At 45.3% G+C, this 20,171-nt stretch overlaps 1 protein-coding gene across 6 annotated transcripts in view; it reads left to right on the top strand.

The window, feature by feature from the left end:
• Epb41l4b (erythrocyte membrane protein band 4.1 like 4B) overlaps window positions 1–20,171 on the top strand; it is a 132,972-nt gene that overhangs the window by 86,853 nt on the left and 25,948 nt on the right. For 5 of the 6 annotated variants that reach the window (XR_013438213.1, XM_040283816.2, XM_078047925.1 and 2 more), the window contains exons 16-20: window positions 6,055–6,260; window positions 8,204–8,322; window positions 13,213–13,338; window positions 16,237–16,304; window positions 19,088–19,186. Coding sequence is in view for 5 of the 6 variants with exons in the window: in XM_040283816.2 (XP_040139750.2) it covers window positions 6,055–6,260; window positions 8,204–8,322; window positions 13,213–13,338; window positions 16,237–16,304; window positions 19,088–19,186 (618 nt within the window). In the remaining variant the exon portion in view is untranslated. The remainder of the gene's footprint in view (window positions 1–6,054; window positions 6,261–8,203; window positions 8,323–13,212; window positions 13,339–16,236; window positions 16,305–19,087; window positions 19,187–20,171) is intronic. The other variant, XM_078047926.1, reaches the window with a different exon arrangement.

Below are 20,171 nucleotides of genomic sequence, written 5' to 3'. Positions count from 1 at the left end.
AAAGTCAGGGGGAGAACAGGGAAAGGAGCCTTTAGAAAAGTGACCAGCACAGTGAAGATGGCAGGTCAAGTTCATGGGGCAAGGATGAGCTAATCCTTTGGGGATGTTGAAACAATTGGTTCTTCGTATCAGGAGGAGAGTCGGAACTTCACGTGAATTCTCAAGAAACCCAATCCCAGTGTCAAAAATGAAGTGACAACAGTAGGAAGCTCATTCTGCCCAAGTTAAGCCCTGGAAAGTCCCCTCACCAATGAATGCGCAGTCAGTTCCAAGCTTCAGCACTTGGGGTACTCTCTGCCTGGGACAACCAGCCCACTCTTATCCTTCGGGACATCACCTCCTTCACACACCACGACCCTGGAGGTCTTCCTCTTTGGCTCCTCTCCTGTTTACTCTTATCAAAGCAGCTGTGAGCTCCTTAAGGACCAAGACAAAGTCTCATGACACAACGCCAGGCACTTCAGTGTTTATCCAGTGCACTGAGATTTAATTCTGTTCGCAGCCCGACCACTGTTAGTTGAGCACCTGCTATGTGCTCTGCATTTTTCTACCAGTGGAGGACACAGAGGCGTATCACACGATACGTGACAGTATCTCTTCCTACAGACCTCACTGTAGGGATGGGAAGACAAGGTGCATTCGCCAGGATGTCTCAGCCGGTGGGTTCTGAGAAGGACTTGGATTTTCCTGATGAGTGCATTTGCTGCCTGAAATAGAAGCTGGGACAGATGGGAAGGTGCAGCAGATGGGCAGCACTTGGGGCAGTGAGCAGAGAGGTGGGAGTCCTGGACCGTGTCCCAGGCTCAGCCAGTTACCGGCTGTATGACCTGCTCACCTCACTCCCCATGGTGGGCCCATATGCAAAAATGAGGAGGGTGGACAGGACAGCAGTTCTCGGCCCTGGCCACAGGTTGGACTCACAGATGGGTGGCTGTGTAATTGGTCTGGGTAAGGCCTGAGCATTGATTTTTTTTTTTCTCTTTTCAAAACCTTCCCTGGTGATTTTCTAATTCCGCTGTATCGAGGTATAATATTACATGCATACAGTTTACCAATTTAAATTGTACAGTTCCATGGTTTTTCATATTTTTACAAAGTTGTGCAACCACGGTTGAAATCTAATTTTGGAACATATTCACTACTTCTAAAAGAAACTCAGGCCCATTAGCAGTGACTCACTCATTTCCTCCACCCTCCCCAGACCTCCATAACCACTCATCTGTCTACCGCCCCAGACTTGCCTCTTCTAAATGTTTCATGTAAATGGAATCATACGGCATGTGGCCTTTTGTGTCGAGTCTCTTTCATGTAGCTTAATGTTTTCAAAGTTCATTCATGTGTAGCATGGATGCCTATTTCATGCCTTTTAATCAACTAGATAATTTTCCATCGTATGGAGGTAGCACATTTTGCTTATCCATTCTTCAGTCGATGAACACGTAGGTATGTGGGTTGTTTCTCCCTTTGAGCAATTATGAATAATGCCGTGAATATTTGGGTCCAAGTGTCTGGTTTTGTTCTTTTTTTTTTTTTTCTTTAGCACTGGGAGTTGAAGCCAGAGGTACTCTACCACTGATCTACGTCCCCAGTCCTTATTTTTTATTTTAACACAGAGTCTTACTAAGTTTCCCAGGCTGGCCTGAAATTGTGATCCTCTTGCCTCAGCTTCCCAAGTTGCTGGGATTACAGACATGTGCCCCAGTTTCAGCTCATGTACAAGTTTTTGCATGGACATATTACTCTTGGGCATATGTCTAGGAATGGGATTGATGGGTCACCTGATATCTCTTTGAGGAACTGCCAGATTATTTTCCAAACTGGCTACACCATTTTGGATTCCCTCCAGTAAGTGAATAGGGGTTTTCCTACTCGTGATTTTAACATTCATCCAGAGTTTCAAACCACCAAACTGGTGGATATTCAAGGGGGTCCATTTCTGAAATTCTGGGATTTCTTATTCAGGGTTAGATTCCCCAGGGCTGCTCTCCAGAGCCCATGGTCACCCAGAGGCTTGGCTGACTATAAAGTATATGATTGACTTCTCAGAGCACCTGGAACACTTATCTTGTTTTCAAGAGAAAGCCTTGTTTTTATATCCCAGCCTGAGACCCTCCCCCATCCTGGCTTCCCTAATTCCGGTAGGCAGTGCATTTTGATAGAGCACCATGTTTTGGGGCAGGCTGGGATCCCAGAGACCAGGATGGGAGAGGCTCTAGTTGAAAGCATGTATGGGATTAAGTAGGTCTGCAAGAACCTCTCAACCAGCCGGTTCTGTAGAGCTGTACCTTTCCCAATACAGTCAATGAAGTCCCCTAGGACACTGGCCCACTGGGAACACCAGCTTCTCCAGAGACAGAATGAAAGCTGGGTCTTCCCCTGAGAAAAGGCAAGAGAGTACATTAGATAAGGTTCAGTACTCACTTGCAGCTCTAACAGGCCACATTATTCATCTTTGCTAAGCTCCAGTGTCAAATGAGGCAACATCAGCGTCCCCGCAGGATGGTGTGGAAGTTGAGGTGCTTAGCACAGGACAGGCACGTAGCACATAACAGCCCCATCTTCAACCACGGGCCCTTCCCCTGTCAGCTCAGGGAAGCAGAGGCCAAAGCCTACATATCCCACCTTTGCCACCCACTCTGAAGCCACGATCTGTGACCTCCTTTCCAGAATGTCAGAGCCTCATGAGCCTGTCTCTGGTGACGGTGGACATGGAGCTGGCAATCTCCTGAGCCTTAGCCAACATCCTTGAGGCTCATGGGCTGCTGCATGCTCTTGGACCTTCTAGGGTGGGCTTGACCTTCTCTTCAGACTGTATGAACAGGCAGACGCACAACGTCATGGCCACTCAATTACACCATGGTCTATGTGAATGGCGACTCTAGGAGCTTCGATGAGTCCATGAGCAATTTCCTTAATGGACCCATAGCCCCATGAGGCTCCATGTTAGGTATCTTAGGATGTTCCTCCATATGTATGAGCTGAGGACACTCGTAGGTCACTAACTGTTTAGGAACCTTTGCTCTTCCAGACACACTTAGCCTGACCACATTTCTGGGTCCAGCCTCAGGCAGCTTCAGACGCTCATCTGTTCCTCTTTCCATTTCTCTCTTTCTGAGTCTACCCCCTAGAGTTGCAGTAAGAGGAAAGTCACCCATGCACCTTGGACTTGAAATGTTATTAAATGCAGTTTCTTACCCCCTGCACTTTATTATTTGACCCTTTGGTCTGAGTTTCCTTGAAATGAAAAGGCATGCACTTTTAACTTGGAAAGACAAGTATGTGACACCAAGGTGCTCTTCCAAGTCCTTGACAGGCATCACTAATCAATCACAGCACTCTCCTCCTGAGCTGGGCATAATCCCAGAATCCCCCTGCATCTTGTACTCCAGGCAGAGGGTGAGGATCAATCGGAGCTGGCATCAGAAGTGGTGTCTATTTGCCATCTTTCTGAAACGCTTAGTCAAAGCTTTCCAACTCCACTTCCAGCCCTGAACGTGTGCCAGATCTCTGCGACAAGACATCTTTTCCTTTGGGCGTTCATTTTCACACTCACTGTAACTCATTTGAAGTTCAATCATGTCAAAGTAGCCCTCATCCGCCACCTTTTTTATTTTTTTCCTATTAACGACATGCCATGTGCCTGGTCTTCCAGGCTAAAAAATATTTAGGGTGTCCACACCCCTCCCTGTCTCCATGTTCTCTTTCTCAAATCCAGCCGGTACCCATATCCTGTCCCTCTCTTCCTCTCAGTGTGTCTCTGATCTGTCCCCCTGCCTAGACCATGGCACTGCCCACTCAGACCTTTAATGGGCTGCCAGTGGCCAGAAAGAAGGGCAGAGGCGAGATGAGCCTGAAGTCCTCCAGGGCAAAGGGCATTTTCTGTCTTCTGACTCCCAGTCTCTGCACCTCTCTCTCGAGGGCAAATATTATTTTTCAACATAATTGGGAGACAGGAAAATAATGATAGCGGGTTCTGGACTCCACGGAGCTGCCATCCAGTCCCAGCTCTCCCACTTCTTTGGTCCATCCAATTAGTTTATAAATGGGAGAAACACAGCCACCTCAATCAGTGCATTTTCTGAACCTTGTCATTGAAAAGGTAGTAGTGGTTTCAGGTGTGGCAGGATCTAGGCACTCAATAATAATACCATTACTTTTTCTTGCTCCATCTACCTTTAACCTCTGCTCATCGTTTCTCCCTTCATTGACCTCATTCCCACAGATACTGCTTCTGCTTTATGTCCAGGGATGATAGAAGCCTCAGTGTACATCATCCTTGTGGTCATGGCTAGTGTGTTCTCTATACACTGTGGGCACAGAGCCTTAGGTCCACAGTACTTTATAAGCTCACAAATAGGTTTTAATTTTGTTTAACATAGAAATGAACTTTTAGTTGGAGAAAGTGTTTAACATACTTTTATGTGAACATTGCCATGAAATACAATTTTTTATTTTATTTTTTTATAAAGAAGGGACAAAAAGCAGAAGTGCCTAGGGCCCAGAGAAGTCACCAAAAGCCCTGCTTGACTCTTACAAAGAGAGAGAGAGAGAGACCCTATTTTTTGGATTTTGTTTGTTAAATTTTAGGATCAACTCTAATGGTCTCTGATTGGGTCACACCCCAGAACTAGGATGGAAGGTTCCAGCTGGACAGGCTGGAATCAAGTCTCAGGCCCAACCCTGAGGGGGTAAGACCCCATGAAGAATGGGGTCTCCTGTAAGAAAGAGGATTCCATTTTAGAAATGGGCACTAAAGCTTTACCGTCTGCCCCTGGATGTTCCCTCCCTGTGACACCTTCCCCTCCGCCAAGGAGTTAACTGTCTCTACTTTTGCGCTCCCAACTTCTGCTGTTGGTGTAGTATGATCGCAAGTTCCTGAAACACAGAGTTGTAGGGTACCTGGGCCGTGAGCCCCTTGAAGGCAGAGAGAAGGTAGTGGGCGCTGGAATCTGGACAGCAGAAGCAGGGGTGAGCCCGCCTGGCAGCGTGAGGCGGGATCACAGCTCAGCCAGCTCTGAATGGAAATCTTTCCAAAGGGAGGAGCATCTCAGCCTGTTGAGAGATAAGGGATGCTCAGGATGGAAGGGGTGAGTGTGCAGAAGGGTCGTTGCTGGAGATGGGGCTGGAAGAGGAGGGGGCAAGGTCCCTGGAGGCCACGAGAGCTGTGTGAAGCAGTGTGGATCCTCTCCTGCCAGCCTAGCTCTTAACGAGTCCCCAGACAGTTCCAGCAGCCCTGGAGTCCTGTGGAACTTTGCATCTGCAGGGAAGGTCTGTGGGGTTCCTTGGATTTCCAAGGGGGATTTCTGTCCTGAAAGGGTGAAGATGAGATGTATTCCAGCTCCCCCAGGAAGAGTGTCCTCCTCTGGAAGATAATTAGAATACCATTCTGGAAACTTCTCTGTGGGAGAGGGACTGAAGGAGGGAGTCGGGGTGGGAGAGAATCTTGTCCAGGAGTCTAGGTCGGGGATGAAGGGGCTTGGAACAGGAAGATATTGGTAAACACAGAGAGGAGCCATTGGAATCAAAAAGCGTGACAAATTGGGCTTTCAGTGTGCTGAGCAGGGTGGAGAGGAACTTCTAGTTTGTAACATGATCTTCTAGGATCATTTAACATTTTATTACAGTTGTCATGTCTTCCATTTAGAGAATGCCTCTAAAATAGAGCAATGTTTTCATTCCATCTCAAAATTAAGAATTTTTTTTTAAAAAAAAATTTTTAGTGGTAGATGGACACAATAGCTTTCTTTCTTTATTTTTATGGGGTGCTGAGAGTCGAACCCAGTGCCTCACACGTGCCAGGCAAGCACACTACCACTGAGTCACCACCCCAGGCCCCAAATTAGATTTTTTAAGGTCCAAGGAAGAAGGTCTCTGATGTATGCAGATTTCCACCTCGCCCTCCATACAGTGCCCACGACCTCCCCTTTTAAGCAGGAATCTTATGTGTTGAACCCGTTTCTCTTTGGTATTTGACGCTGAAAGATCATCTTGCGAAACCCACCGGATGATCAAGATGCTTTGCTTTTCTAAATCCTGACTCTGTCGCCACCACAGCTACCCGCTCCCCTCCCCGGTGCTCAGCCCCTCGGACCGGCTGCCCTTTGGCATCGAGGAGAACGGGGGCACCCCGTTCCCCCCCAAGGCTTCGGGACGGCATCACCGCCAGCACCAGCACCACTCCAACTACGGCCTGTCACTGACCCTGGAGAACAAGGAGGGGCCCTTGAGGTCCCCGAACTCCAGCAGCAAGTCCCTCACAAGTGAGTTGGGGGAGGTGGGGGACTCCTGCTATGGGCAGGAGTGGCTTCTCTAGCAGCCCTTCCCAGGCAGCACGGAAGGTGATGCTGTGCTGGTTACTGGGTTTGGATAGGGACAGAGAAGAGCCTGAGGCCTTTAGGCAGGGGACTTGGGAGTCATCGTCTCCAATGTCATTACAGGGTAACCATTGTCCCCCAGTCCTCTGCGGGTACAGTATCCAGCCCCAGCTCAAGCAGTAGGAAGGATAAAGAGGGCAGGGAGGTGGTGGCTGGAATTGCCACTGTCCTAATTCTAGGGAAACCTGTCCTGCCCTCTTTCTGACATGGGACTTCTGAGAACAAGGTGGTGTCAGGTGGACCATTGATGCCGGTCCCCATCAGAACTCCGCTAGTCATACAACGACGGAGTGAGGTTCTCTCTCTTCCGTCTAATTTTAACCCGCAGGCTTGGATTTTGTCTGCTATTTTATTTTTATTTTTATTTTTTTTAGAAATTGTCTTTTATTTTAGCAAGGAATTTGCCTCTGGTGAACTGGGGGAAAGGACTGGTTCTCGATCTGGTGCTAAGGCAGAGTCAAGCGGTGTTGGCGCTGGTTCCTGCCAACAGGAGCGGGGTCCCTTGCGGTGCCTCTTCTGGGGATGGGGTGGAGGTGAGGAGGTGAGAGCCAAGGGCATGGCATGAGCCTGGGAGCCGGTAAAACACCACGATCCCCTCCTTCATGGACCATGGAAAGCAGTTCTGGGTTGGCTGAGCTGGATACGGGGACTCGTAACCCACTTGTGTGAAGACTGAGCTCTGTGCCCTCATCGCTGCCCCGGCTGCCCATGCCGAGTCCCTGCCTCATCTTCTATCTGGGTAATCGTGGCAACCTCCCGGTGGGCACCTCCTCCAGCCTCCCTGAAAAAGCTGCCAAATCTACTTTCACTAGATGGCTCTATCCAGATGCCTTAAGGCCTTGCAAGGGTTCACTGTCCTGGGATGAAGGCCACCCTGCTGAGCCTGGCCACACACAGACCTTCATAACCTGGCTCCTGCCAAGGTCTCCAGCTTCCCCCACTCCTTAGCACACTCTGGCTACACAGAGCGCCTCTCCTCTCACCGAATGCTGTGCCCGTTCTGTCCCTTGCACTTGTTGCCTCTTCCTAGAAGGCTTTTCTCTGTCCTGGTGAACTCCTATGCATCCCTCAGGAACCAGCTCAGATGTTATCAGTGAATCGTTCTTTATCACCCTCCCACCAATCTAGGCTTTGGAGTGCCTTCTCTCTCTTTCCTATCACTAATTACGACTTTTGCTGCTCTTTATTTGAAGTATCTGTGCATGTCTCTGTCTCTCCCTTTAGACCAGAATTGTGTCTCATGCATCTCTTTCTTTCAGCTTCCTAGATCCCGACTGCCTATTAGCACAAGTTTTCCTTTGTAATGAATATTTAATATTTAATTTAATATGTCAGTGAGTAAATTCAAGCTAAAGGGAGAAAAGGTGGCCAACTAATCCCCAGTGGTACAAAAAAATCAAAGTCAGTGGATTTGATTTTAGAAACATAACATGGCTTTTAAGGGCACATTTTGGTGTCTCTTAGACTGAATACTAATCTTTCTAGTTTGCATAGAGCTTTTTCACTTTTAAAACACTTGTATATGAATAACCTCACTTAATGTTCACAGCAACCCTACAAGGTAAATAATTTTATTTTCATTTAAAAATGACTCTGAGGCTCAGAAAGGTAAAGCACTTTAGCCAGGCTCACCCAGCTCCTGGAGCTGAGGGGCGCGGGGGTTAGACCTTGAAACCGTGACCTCAGATATTCTCACAACCCATCAAGCAAGAAGACAAGGGGGCAGGCAAACAGGGTGCTGCGGGCCAGGATCTGGCGAGTGTCCCTTAGCCTCTATAGCTGTCTCTCCTTTGACCCTTCCTTATTCATCTTCTCTGGCTGCTGTGTAGAACTGAGTCCTGGACCACCTGCCCTGTTCAGTGAAGCTGCTGCCCATCTGAAGAAGCTGGAGCTGGAGACGGTGAAGGCTGCTGGACCCTGGCCTGCTCTGCACATCAACATTAACAAGGTGCCAGCGCCCGGGGCTCTGCATGAACATGGACTTGGTGCTCATACCAGACCTGCCTGTTAAATCTGCCTGTGCCTTGAGGGACTTCCACAATCTTTCTTGACTTTTCGGCTCAGGCTGTCTTTTAGGAGCAAAACTTCACTTACCTTCTTGCTGGGTGAATTACAGGGCTGGGCATTGCCCAATAGATCATGTTCCCCTGGATCAATCTGCTCCCTCTTCTTATTCTCTTGGTTTTCAACTTTTCTTCAACAATACACATGATAAATGGGTTGAATACGGGCTTACCCAGAGTTGGACAAAATCTATAACTATTTTGCTGTGAAATACAGCATATTGAACAGCAGAGAACTCACAAGCGCTACAGTCATTTGTAGTTGCCATGACCATTGGTAGGATATTGGGGTCAGTGGCTTGCTCAGGGTCAAGGCATACCTGGAACACCTGTGCACTACGGAGAATTGCCCTGGAGCTCAGCTATCACTTATAATAACTTCCCTTTTTTATCCTCCATTCAGAGAAATACATTAGAGGGCTGGGAGTGTAGCTCAGAGGAGAGCTCATGCTTAGCACACACAAGGCCCTGGGTTCAATCCCCAGTATCAAAAACAGAAAAGAACAGGAAAGAAAGAAAGATTAGTAAGCAAGAAACCTAGGTCAATGCGATTATCCGGGTAACTCTGATGCTGTCCCAATCCATGAACAGAGCATATTATTTTCACACTATGATTCTTTGTCATCAATAGAGCATTTCTTGCAACAGACCTCACTTGATAGCATGATATCAAAATTGGGAACTCTGGCTTGGATGGCTTTTAAATTTTTTTTTTCCCCAACCTTAAAGATGGAGCATCTTCTGTTTGTTCTTAGATGACCCCCCTGGGATTATTTAATGATGAGAAGTCATTTTCACTACTCGGTTCCAAAGTCACACCCAGAATTATCACAGGAATGTGAATGTCATCAGATTTCCAATGTGTAAACAATTTGTATCAACAATTTAAATATGCATCTGATCATTTCTTTATTCCCAGATGACATCTTCCAACAGATGGCCTATTTCCAAGTATAATAATCCAAAGGCCCAATTGGCATCCATTTGTATGTTTTGAAATATTGAACGATAAAGTGTCTTTCCACGATTCAAGCTGAACATAAAATATCAAGTATGATAATTCAGAACACAGAAAGCACAACATTCTGGGACCTTCCTCCAGACTGGACTTGTTGTTTTGTGATCTCCCATAGAAATGCCTTTTTCTGTGTGTGTGTGTGTGTGTGTGTGTGTGTGTGTGTGTGTATTGGGGGGTACTGGGGATTGTCCCATGGGTGCTCTACCACTGTGTTATACTCCCAGACCTTTTTATTTTGTTTTCCCCCCAGGGTCTCACTAAGTTGCCTAGGGTGGCTTTGAACTTGTGATCTTCCTGCTTTGGCCTCCTCAGTAGCTGGGATTACAGTCATGTACCACCATGCCTGGAGAGAAATGCCTTTGAAACAAGAAAAAAATTATATAATGTTGCACAAATTTTCCAAAATTTATGTCGGTCTTTACCTGAGTCAATTCATAAAGCTGAACATTATCGCTCTTGCTTCATCCAGATGGGACAGGAATGAGATGGCACGAATTTTATGTCCAAAAAAGTAATTTAGAATTCCAAAGTTCTGGGGGGAAATCGTTGCTGAATTGCTGTTCTCTTCTTATTTTAGCAGCATTTCGTTTCTTTAAGTAGGTCTTCGGTCATTACTGTCAGTATAACCACATTCCCTCAAGCAATTGTCAAAAAAACCTCAGATGGGCTTAATAACTAATTTCATTCCTATATTATTCCAGAAAAATTAAACCTAATTAAAAAATTAACTCTTCACATATCAATGAAAACATCCATTTAATATGGAACAGATATCTTTATGGATCAGGATTTATAAACACAAGATAAATTATCCAAAGTCTATGCTACAAATCTTACCTTTTAAAATACAAGTTATAAATAAGTTAGTGATTTGCCTAAAGGAGAACACTTAAGTCCCTCAGGATAATGAATCTAGTCAAAAGAGCCAGTTCTTCAAGCACAACTAGATGGCTTAGGGTCATTACTGTCCTCCCATCCAAAGTAACTTTTTGTTATAGTTTCTTTTCTAACCAAAGAATCTGATATGAAAGTGTCATTTGTGTCTTTAAAAAATTTTTTCCTTACTTGAACATCCTGAAAATCTTGTGAACAAAGAGAATGAGACATGGGCTGCGGTTGTAGGTCAGTGGTAGAGCACTTGCCTAGCATGTGTGAGGATTCTCAGCACTGCATACAGATAGATAGATAGATAGAGAGATAGATAGATAGATAGATAGATAGATAGATAGATAGATAGATAGATAGATGAAAAATAAAGGTCCACTGACAACTGAAAGACATTTCTTAAAAAAGAGAGAGACTGAATCAGAGAAGGCAAGGGGAGCAGTATGGTGGTGTGGTTAGAGCTCTGGGCTGCGTCTGCCAAAGCCACTGTTCCTGAATGTGAATGTTGGCCCTTCTGCTTATCTCCTGTGTGATCTTGGACAAGTCACTTCCCATCTCTCTGCTTTGTTTTTCTAATCTATAAAATGAGGATATTAATTCTCTGGTTTCTGTTTATATCATATAAATCCTTCACCTTTTATAAAAGTGGGGAGGATAATACTTGTACCTACTTCCAAATGGGTGGAACAAATGAGAGGATTAAGTGAGACATGCATATGAAATTTATAGTCAAGGGCTGACCCATAGTAAGCTCTCAGTAAATGTTACCCACTGGAGTTATTTTTCTTTTTATCATCATTATCATCATGTGTGTGTGTGTGTTTGTGTCTGTGTGTACATGCATGTGCTGGTGGGAAAGGAACCCAGGGCTTTGCACACACTAGAGAACACTCTTTTTTTTTTTTTTTAAAGAGAGAGTGAGAGAGAGGGGCACAGAGAGAGAGAGGGGCACAGAGAGAGAGAGGGGCACAGAGAGAGAGAGGGGCACAGAGAGAGAGAGAGAGAGAGAGAATTTTAACATTTATTTATTTTTTCTTAGTTCTCGGCGGACACAACATCTTTGTTGGTATGTGGTGCTGCTGAGGATCGAACCCGGGCCGCACGCATGCTAGGCGAGCGCGCTACCGCTTGAGCCACATCCCCAGCCCTAGAGAACACTCTTCACTACTGAGCTACACCCCTAGAAACCTCACTCTCTTTTTATTTTTAAATATTTTTTAAAGAGAGAGTGAGAGAGAGGGAGAGAGAGAGATTTTTAATATTTATTTTTTAGTTCTTGGCAGACACAACATCTTTGTTTGTATGTGGTGCTGAGGATCGAACCCGGGCCGCACGCATGCCAGGTGAGCGTGCTACCGCTTGAGCCACATCCCCAGCCCCTCACTCTATTTTTAAATGGTACTAAGAAGGCAAAGCTGAGGAGCAGATCTGGGTTTTTTGCCTCTGCCTGTTCTGGCATTATGTGAAATTGCTGCTTGCTCTCACAAACGCTCCTCTGTGTGTCTGGCGGTCCCCCTGGGAACCTGTATACTATGTTCTCTTTTCTTTGTCAAGTGGTGTCTGTCAGCCAATTGCCTTGTGCTGCCTCTATGGCTTTTATAATATTGCTACTAAGAGTACCAAGGTGCTCTAGAGGACTTTCAAATTAGTGACCAAATAATTTGGGGACATGAAGAACTCGAGGGCTTTAGAACATCTCCTTCTTGCCCTCGTACAGGATGGCTGACATGATATTGGTGTTGCTGGATTGCGGCAATCACGTGGTTTTGTGCTTTCTTATTAAATGCATATCTCTTCTGATGATAGCTGTATATCATCATAATTGTCCTCAGTAGGTATTTAATGGACACCTACTCTGCATCAAGCACCATATTAGTGCTGGGGTATGCAATGGCCATGATAGGTACAGTTAGCAATAAGACATTATTTCCCAAAAGTGGTGTGTGTACCATTAAAGATGAGTTGGGGTTACCCATGTGGATAAGTGCTTTTTATTTTAATTATTATGGAAATGTCACCATGTCTATAATAATACACAGAATAGTTACAAAGCCTAAGATTTCAAAGATATCATTGCTTTGAGCATAGTTCAAATATGAATATTTGTCCCAGGGTGCCCTGGGATCACAGGAATTTTAGGTACATGTTCAGTTAACACTCGGGAGATGGTAAAAACAGTGAAGGTGGTACTAATTTCCAAGATGCTCTGCAATACTGTAACAGGGGCTGGGGGTGTAGTTGAATGGTAGAGCATGTGATTATCCCTGGGTTCAATTCCCAGCCCCCTCCAAAAGAGGAATATAGATACAAATTCCTTGTTAAGAATCACAGTTTTAGGACTGGAGATTTAGCTCAGTGGTAGGGCACTTGCTTAGTATGCACAAGGCCTTGGGTTCAGTCCCCAGCAAAACACACACACACACACACACACACACACACACACACACACACACACACCAGTTTTTAGCAAGAAAAAAAAATTTGTTGTAAAAACTTCCACAGATATTTTGCACTCTTTCCCTTGACCCTACAAATCACAGTGTTGGCTTTCTGTGTCAGACTTGCGGTTGTGGGGAGAATGAATAGAGAAGTGGAAGCCCTAGCCCCGTTCTGCCACGGGCTCCTGCCGCCTGACCCCTGATGATCCCCTTCCTTACCTTCTCAGGCCTCACACCCAGCTCCTGATGTGTCTTCTCCCTCCCTCATAAGAGGATGAGTGAACCCTGGGGCACAGATGCGTGGAGCTAGTGGCATATTTGCCTGGATACTTGGATCTGTATTCTGTGCAGTTGCAGCCATTGGGAAAGTTAACGTGCACGTTTTGTTTTGTTTTCTGCTTATGATCCATCATCTGGATTTTGATTTGTCTCAGGCCGAGGAAAAGAAGGTCTCTGAGAAGACTCTTCAGACACCCCTGTTGCCCTCGCCCGTGGCAGATCACGTGAAGTGCAACATTCTGAAAGCGCAGTTGGAGAACGCTTCCCGGGTGAGTGCCCAGGTATGCGGAGCCTGGCTCCCTTGCGTTCAGGTTACAGACTTCCTCCACGCCATCAGGAGGGACCCAGACACCACGTCAGTCGGGGTCCAGACTGGAGATAGGAATCATGCCTTGGTAGGTGAACTGAAACTTTCGTAGCAAGAATTATTAACTGATATCCAGTTATTAATTAGGTATGTGTGAGTCCTCAGGAGAGCTGGCCCAGCCCCATGGATTTAGCAGGTCAGGGTCGGGCTGAGGAATTGGCATTTCCAACAAGTTCCTGGGGCCACACTCAGAGTCACACTACTCTAAGGAACTAGAAAGAAAAATTGCAAGGAAGCACTTTCCAGTTCCATGGCCCAGGGAATGATGTGCTGTAAATATTAAAATTTAGACACTCAGATGAAATTTGGATTTCTTAGTAAGAGTCCCTGCAGCCAGTGCTGGTGGTGTCTCTGAGCTGGAGCAAGAAACCCATGTGGTCTGGAGGAACTGCCACTGCCCAGGTGAAGCAGCCAGGCTGGGGTGACTCACAGAAGCTGGAAACAGACAGAAAAGAGCAAGTTCTTCCCCACTAGCGCCCCCTATTGACATGTCCTATCCTGCAGCCAGCTGGGAAAGCAGTTAACTGAATTTGCTGGTTCTGCCTCAGGTCCACCAAGTAGAGGTGCAGAGAACAAGCTGGAGATGAGAGACGACAGTTCCATAACTCTCATTACCCACCACTAGCACCCCTAACAGACCTCACTGGTTATATGCAGTGACCACCACACTCCCTGTGACCCTAAATGCAGCCTCAGGATTGTCTTCTAAACAAAAGGTCTTCCAAGGAGATACCAGTCAACAAGGTTGTCACTCAAGTAGAAATCCATTTGCCATCCCTGCCCTGGAACCAGTGTATGAAAAGCTACAGTTGTTCGTGAGCTCACTTACGAACTTAGTATTTATGCCTATGTTGCTGAGGACAAAGTAATATTCAGTAATCTCTTATATTATTATTTTCATTTATTTAGTAATCTGAGTAATTTAGATCCTTCCAGAACATACCATGAAAACCCAGAAAGGGCTTACAGAATTTCTTCTTATTTGGGAACTGTGATCCAAACAGGAAGCAGTAAGGTATAGAATATAAGTTTCAAAGTCAGGTGGCCTGGATTGGAATCAGTCTACCATGTTTCAGCAGCATCACCTTAAACTTGTTCATTAATCTGAGCCTCGGTTTTCTCAGGTGTAAAATGAGGAAAATGGTATCTAACCACCTTAGGTTATTGTGAAGACTGAATGAGACCATCTGTGTAAAGTACCCAGTACCCAACACAATGCCTTGCCCTACCATTGTGTGGATATTGACAATAATCACTACAGATGAAGTTGTCAGGGGCTCTGATTGTAGGTAACAGTGGTAGCACTTTTTATAGGATGACCATGTTGACCTTCTTCTCATTGCATGTTAGATATTAAAGTTATTGTCACACATTACCTTTGTCTTAATCCAGCTATCTTCATCATTTTAGAGTATGCCGTTTTTATACTGTCGTGGAACAAAGAAAACTAACATATTCCAAGTTTACAAAGCTGCTTTGATCCACTCTAGAAAGCTCTATCATGTGCCCAGTGGCCCCCTGCTGCACACACCATCCGAGGAGGACTGTGTTTCTGCACCAGTGAGGAAGTACAGTGTGTTGGAAACTTTCCATTCTGCAAAATGTAGAAAAAGATGAGAAATAGATATGAAGAAAAGAGAACGCCCTAGCCCAACAGACAGGGTGGAAGGGCAGGAAAGGAGGAAAGAGTGAGATAAACTCAATAATTTCAGAGCAGCGTTTCCCAAGATGTCATTAGGTGCACCAGCCCTCTAGGAGGCTTCCTGATTGTTCTGGAAATTCTGCTCACTAAATCCCCTGAAACAGTCCCAATGCACACATCTTCTAATAGGTTTTGAGAAGTCCTGCGGCAAAGAAACCTGTTTTAGTTTCCTTCACACCTGATTGGTCACAGAACACTTTGTGAAACAGTTCCCACTATTATCATAGAACTGGAGATGCTGCTGAGTGTTCACGGGAAAACAGGGACCTGCCTTAAGAACCCCTGGCTTAGAGTATCCCGAGGGGCTGTGGGGGAAGGGTTGTGCATTCCCCCAGAGAGTTAGGTCTGAATTCCCTCTTGGCCTCCATGTAGAGCAAGGGTGTAAGGAAAAGAATCAAGTTCCAACAGGGAGCTAGGGCTGGATGTGTTTGGCATCCATGCAGGCCAACCGGGCAGTGCCCTCTGAGCCAGGGTCCGAGCAGTACCACTCACTGTAGGCTTAGAACAGAGGCCCAGCTCTGTGTGCTGTGACAAGCATGAGGGCTGTGTCTGTCATCGAGCACTATGCGTTCTGCTGGCCTGGCAGGCTGAGTGGGTGTCCCTTCCTCCCCTGTCATTCTTTGGAACTCACCAGAGGGAAGAAGACAAGGCTTCTGTCAAAATCAAATGATGTAATTCCTCCCAGGCTTGTTCCACTGATGTGAAAGAACAGATTCCAGATCCCTTTGTAAACTGTAAGGCTGTGTGAGCATACAGCTGATAATTATTCCCCATCTAAACTGTGAGGTGAGCCAGTTGTGGGTTTGGCTTTTCCCACACCATCCCTTTCTCATTCAAGCATGAGCTGGCACGTAGCAGGTGTTCAATAAAAGTGGGAATACAATAATTGATTGCATTTGAATAATTATGTCTTAATCCCCATGGAGGAGAATGACTCAAGAAAACACATTTCTGTTAACTTACATAAATACTAGAACAAGGTTTGCTATTGATTGAATTCCCTCTTTGGTCCACCTTCACATTTCTATAATCCTTAAAATGTGGGAGACTTGAAAACATTTTTGCATGCCAAGAGATTCAGTGTGGACTAACCCGTTTTTGTCTTAACAGATTGGAAAAGAGGAATCGACATTTGTAAATATCAATAAGAAATCCAGTCTTCAGGACACTAATGTAAGGTCTGTTGCTTCTTGTTCGAATGGGGAGATGATACTCGGTGTAGCCAACATTAAAAACATTGCTGACATGGGAATTAGCTGATAATTTCCTTCAGAGAGGGAAAATGAAACTAAGGGAAGGTGAACCTCAAAGACCCACCTGGAACAACTGCTGCTGGGTCTCAGATTTAATACCACTACCTGCTGTACCAACAAAGAATTTTAGACACTTGGGTTGTCTCATAACATAGAGTTATGACCTTGTCATGTGCCCAGATCAGTAGCAACCTATAGATCGTGGCAGCTTCAATACCAGCCTGTTGTCTACTGACATCTGTAGGGGCTTCCTAGGGTAGAGTTTCCCCCCAAAATGTCCAAGGACAACTCCATCATCTCTTGTTAAAGGCACAGACTTTTGAGTCCAACTCGAGGGCTTTCAGATCCTATTGGGTGGTGGTGGTGGGGGGGCAATGCTGATGGGGACAGAGTCAGCAATTTTACAAACAGCTCAGGTGTATAGAATCACTCCCTTGATGCCCAAAGTAAAAGTTAATATTCCGGGGCTGGGGTCGTTGCTCAGAGGTAGAGCGCTTGCCTAGCAGGTGTGAGGCACTGGATTCAGTTCTCAGCACCACATATAAATAAATAAAATAAAGGTCCATTGAGAACAAAAAAAATATATATGTTTTAAAAAAATCTAACATTCTGGGCTGGGGTTGTGGCTCAGTGGTAGAGCGGTAGCCTGGCATGCATGGGACACTGGTTTCGATCCCCAGCACCACATAAAAAGACTAAATAAACAAAGGTATTGTGTCCATCTTAAACTAAAAATATATATTTTTTAAAAAAAGTTTAACATTCCTTTTTATCACCTTATGATTTCCAACCTATGTTCTTGGTATAAATCTGTCTTCCACCAGAGACACCTTACCCTCTGGACATTCCAAAAATTCAGTTCATCTCTTTCCGCCCTCCTCCATCATCCTCCACCTGTTTTCCCATCTTGATGACTTTCCCTTCTCCTTACCCTGACCTGAAAACCTCCTGCCTCATCCCCTCACCTAGTTGGCCACCATATCCTATCAATGTGGCTTTCCTACTACTGCTCACATCCATCCTTTCCTCTCCAGAATCACAATCCCTGCTGACTCCCGGCCCTCGTGACTGACCATTCTGGATACTATCCCGACAGTACTCTAAGATGCCCTGGCCTCCCTTCTCCAATGTCCCCTTCTGAGCACCTTTCCAAATTGCACCTGACTATGCCCCCCTGCTTAAAGCCTTTAGAGACTGCCATTGCCTTCAGAGTAAAGGCATGCCTCAGCCTTGGGCCCCTGATGACATGGCCCCTGTCATCCCTTACTTTGTCACCGGTACCTCCCTTGTCAGCAGTTCCAGTGCCCTACATTCAGCCAGGTCTCCACACTGTCTCCCACCTTGCTGTCTTGCCTCCCTGTGGTTAGGAGGAAACTTCTCCGCGAAGCTTTCACAGATATCAGCCATTCTCCCCAAGCAGAGGTCTGAGCCCCTACAAGGCTAAAATCTTCCAAGGACCACGTTCAGCTTCCTTGGAGCTCCCAGCCTGAGAAGCCACTGACTTCAGGTCCTCATTTGCTCATTCCTGTGGTTACTCAGCCAACATTTATTAGGCACCAGCCACATACTGATCACAAAAAAATAGGCATTGGATAGAAGAAAACACAGAGGCTCAGAAATGTTCATTGACTTGTTGGGGTCCCTTGCTGAAGGTCTCAATTTGTTTAGAGGCTCCTTTGGTGCTAGAAAGTCATTAGTGACTTCATTCGGGTGTGATGGCACACGCCTGTCATTCCAGGGGCTCTGGAGGCTGAGGCAGGAGGATCATGAGTTCAAAGCCAGCCTCAGCAAAGACGAGGTGTTAAGCAACCCAGTAAAACCCTGTCTCTAAATAAAATACAAAATAAGGCTGGGGATGTGTCTCAGTAGTCAAGTGCCCCTGAGTTCAATTCTTGATGCCTTCCCCGTCCCCAAAAGAAAGTCATTACTGACTTTTAATAAATGAATTTAGTGGAGCTGAGGATGGATGTGTGGCTCAGAGGCAGAGCACTTGCCTCCCACATGTAAGTCACCGGGTGTGATTCTCAGCACCACATAAAAATAAATAAACAAAATAAATGTATTTAAAAAATGAATTTAGTCATGATCACTTCAAAATATTTAAAACTTTTCCTTAAAAATCACTGTTTTGAGTGGGGCCTACCAGCTGTCAGGCATAAATGACTGAGGAAAGATAAAATTAAATTTTAACATTTTCATATGTACATAGAATTAAAATGTTTTAGAGTAAACTCTAATGGGCTTCTGGTTATGTCTTTCACATAAAATATACTCTGCTGCTTTATTTTCTTGAAATGTGTACTGTGCTATATTTAAAATACATAGCTATCAGATTAAAAGTAAAACTTTTAAGGAAGTCAAACTGAGTTTAGTTTATCCATTTTACTGGCAAAACCTGTTGATGAATCAAACACTCATATTGTGGGGTGGCTATGTGGGACATGGAAATTTTATTTGGTTCCCCAATTATATTTAGTTCCTTGCTTGCTATATTTTCTTCCCCATTATTTTTGCTTGTTGGTTGGTTGTTTGGGGTTTTCTGTTTTTAGTTGCAATTATTAAATCAGTAGAACAGAAAGGCAAAAATAAATTTTCTGGACTACCAGTGTTATTAAGGTATGAATTCACTGAGAAAGCAGTCTGTTTGGCTAAAACGAGACCATAAACCTTTTTTATTGGTGGTATTCTCTTTTTTGGTATGTCTCTAGAAGTCCTATCCCTATACGTGTGGAAACTGCCCAACCAGCTGTGGAAAAACCGGAAATCAAGCCTCCCCGAGTGAGGAAGTTAACAAGACAATATAGTTTGTGAGTTCTGTATTGCAAGTTTTTCAGTTATAACCTCACTGATGCTAAATGTATTGGTTATAAATGTTTCTTAACCCTTCATACCATTTCCAGAGAGAGAGCCATTCTCCAAATTCTGTTTATTTCCAACTTGGGTCATATAAATGGGACCAGAACTTTCCCCCTGAAGACATACATATATAATCATTATTGACTGCTGTACAACCAAACTACTCCCAAACAGTCCTCAGTTATTGCCTCCCATTTGTGGGGAGCTAGAGTCCAGGCTTGGCTTCCTTGTCTCCTCCCCTGTGTCAGGATCTCTCACAAGACTGTGTTCAAGGTGTTAGTGAGGGCTGTGGTCTCATCCGAAGGCCCCTTCCCATAGTTCCTGGTACCTAAGGGCATTGGGCCAAGGTTATCTCAGTTGTAGTCACCCAGAGAGGGTGCTAGCAAGGCGAAGGTCACAGTCTTGTAACCTGATGACAGAAATGACAACTTGTCACTTTGCCACAGTCTAGTCATGAGAAGCAAGTCACTAGGTGCAGCTCATACTCAAGAGGAGGCATCCATGAGGGCCTGAATACCAGGACAGGGATCCCTGGAGGCCATTGCAAAAGCTGCCTCCCCTGACATAATAGTAAATGGTAGCAAGGTCTGTCACTGAGCTCTCTGTGAGACCTGTGGAAGGAGCCACATTCCACCAGGGCCCACCCGCTTCTTTTCAGCTCAGCTTAACAAGGGTCTCTTGGCTACAGTGTGCACTGGATTGTTCTAGGCATTGTCAAGGGAAGAGCAAAGTGTCTTTGACAATTCCCATCCAAAGAGTCACCGTGTATTGGTGGCAAAGGCCGAGTGTCAAATCCAAAATGGAGTTACAATCCAAAAAAGACAGAAAGGTGTTGTAGTAAAGGTGGTGGTTGATAAGTCCTAGTGGTCGTCCCAATGGTAGTTCCCTTTTCTTGACCTTGGCTTTGGGCTGGGCAGTGTGCCTGGGCATGATTTG

Source organism: Ictidomys tridecemlineatus, chromosome 4, assembly GCF_052094955.1.
Source record: "Ictidomys tridecemlineatus isolate mIctTri1 chromosome 4, mIctTri1.hap1, whole genome shotgun sequence".
NCBI classification, from domain to species: Eukaryota; Metazoa; Chordata; class Mammalia; order Rodentia; family Sciuridae; genus Ictidomys; species Ictidomys tridecemlineatus.
Note: the sequence above shows the minus strand (reverse complement) of the source record. Positions and strands in the feature narration are given on the sequence as shown.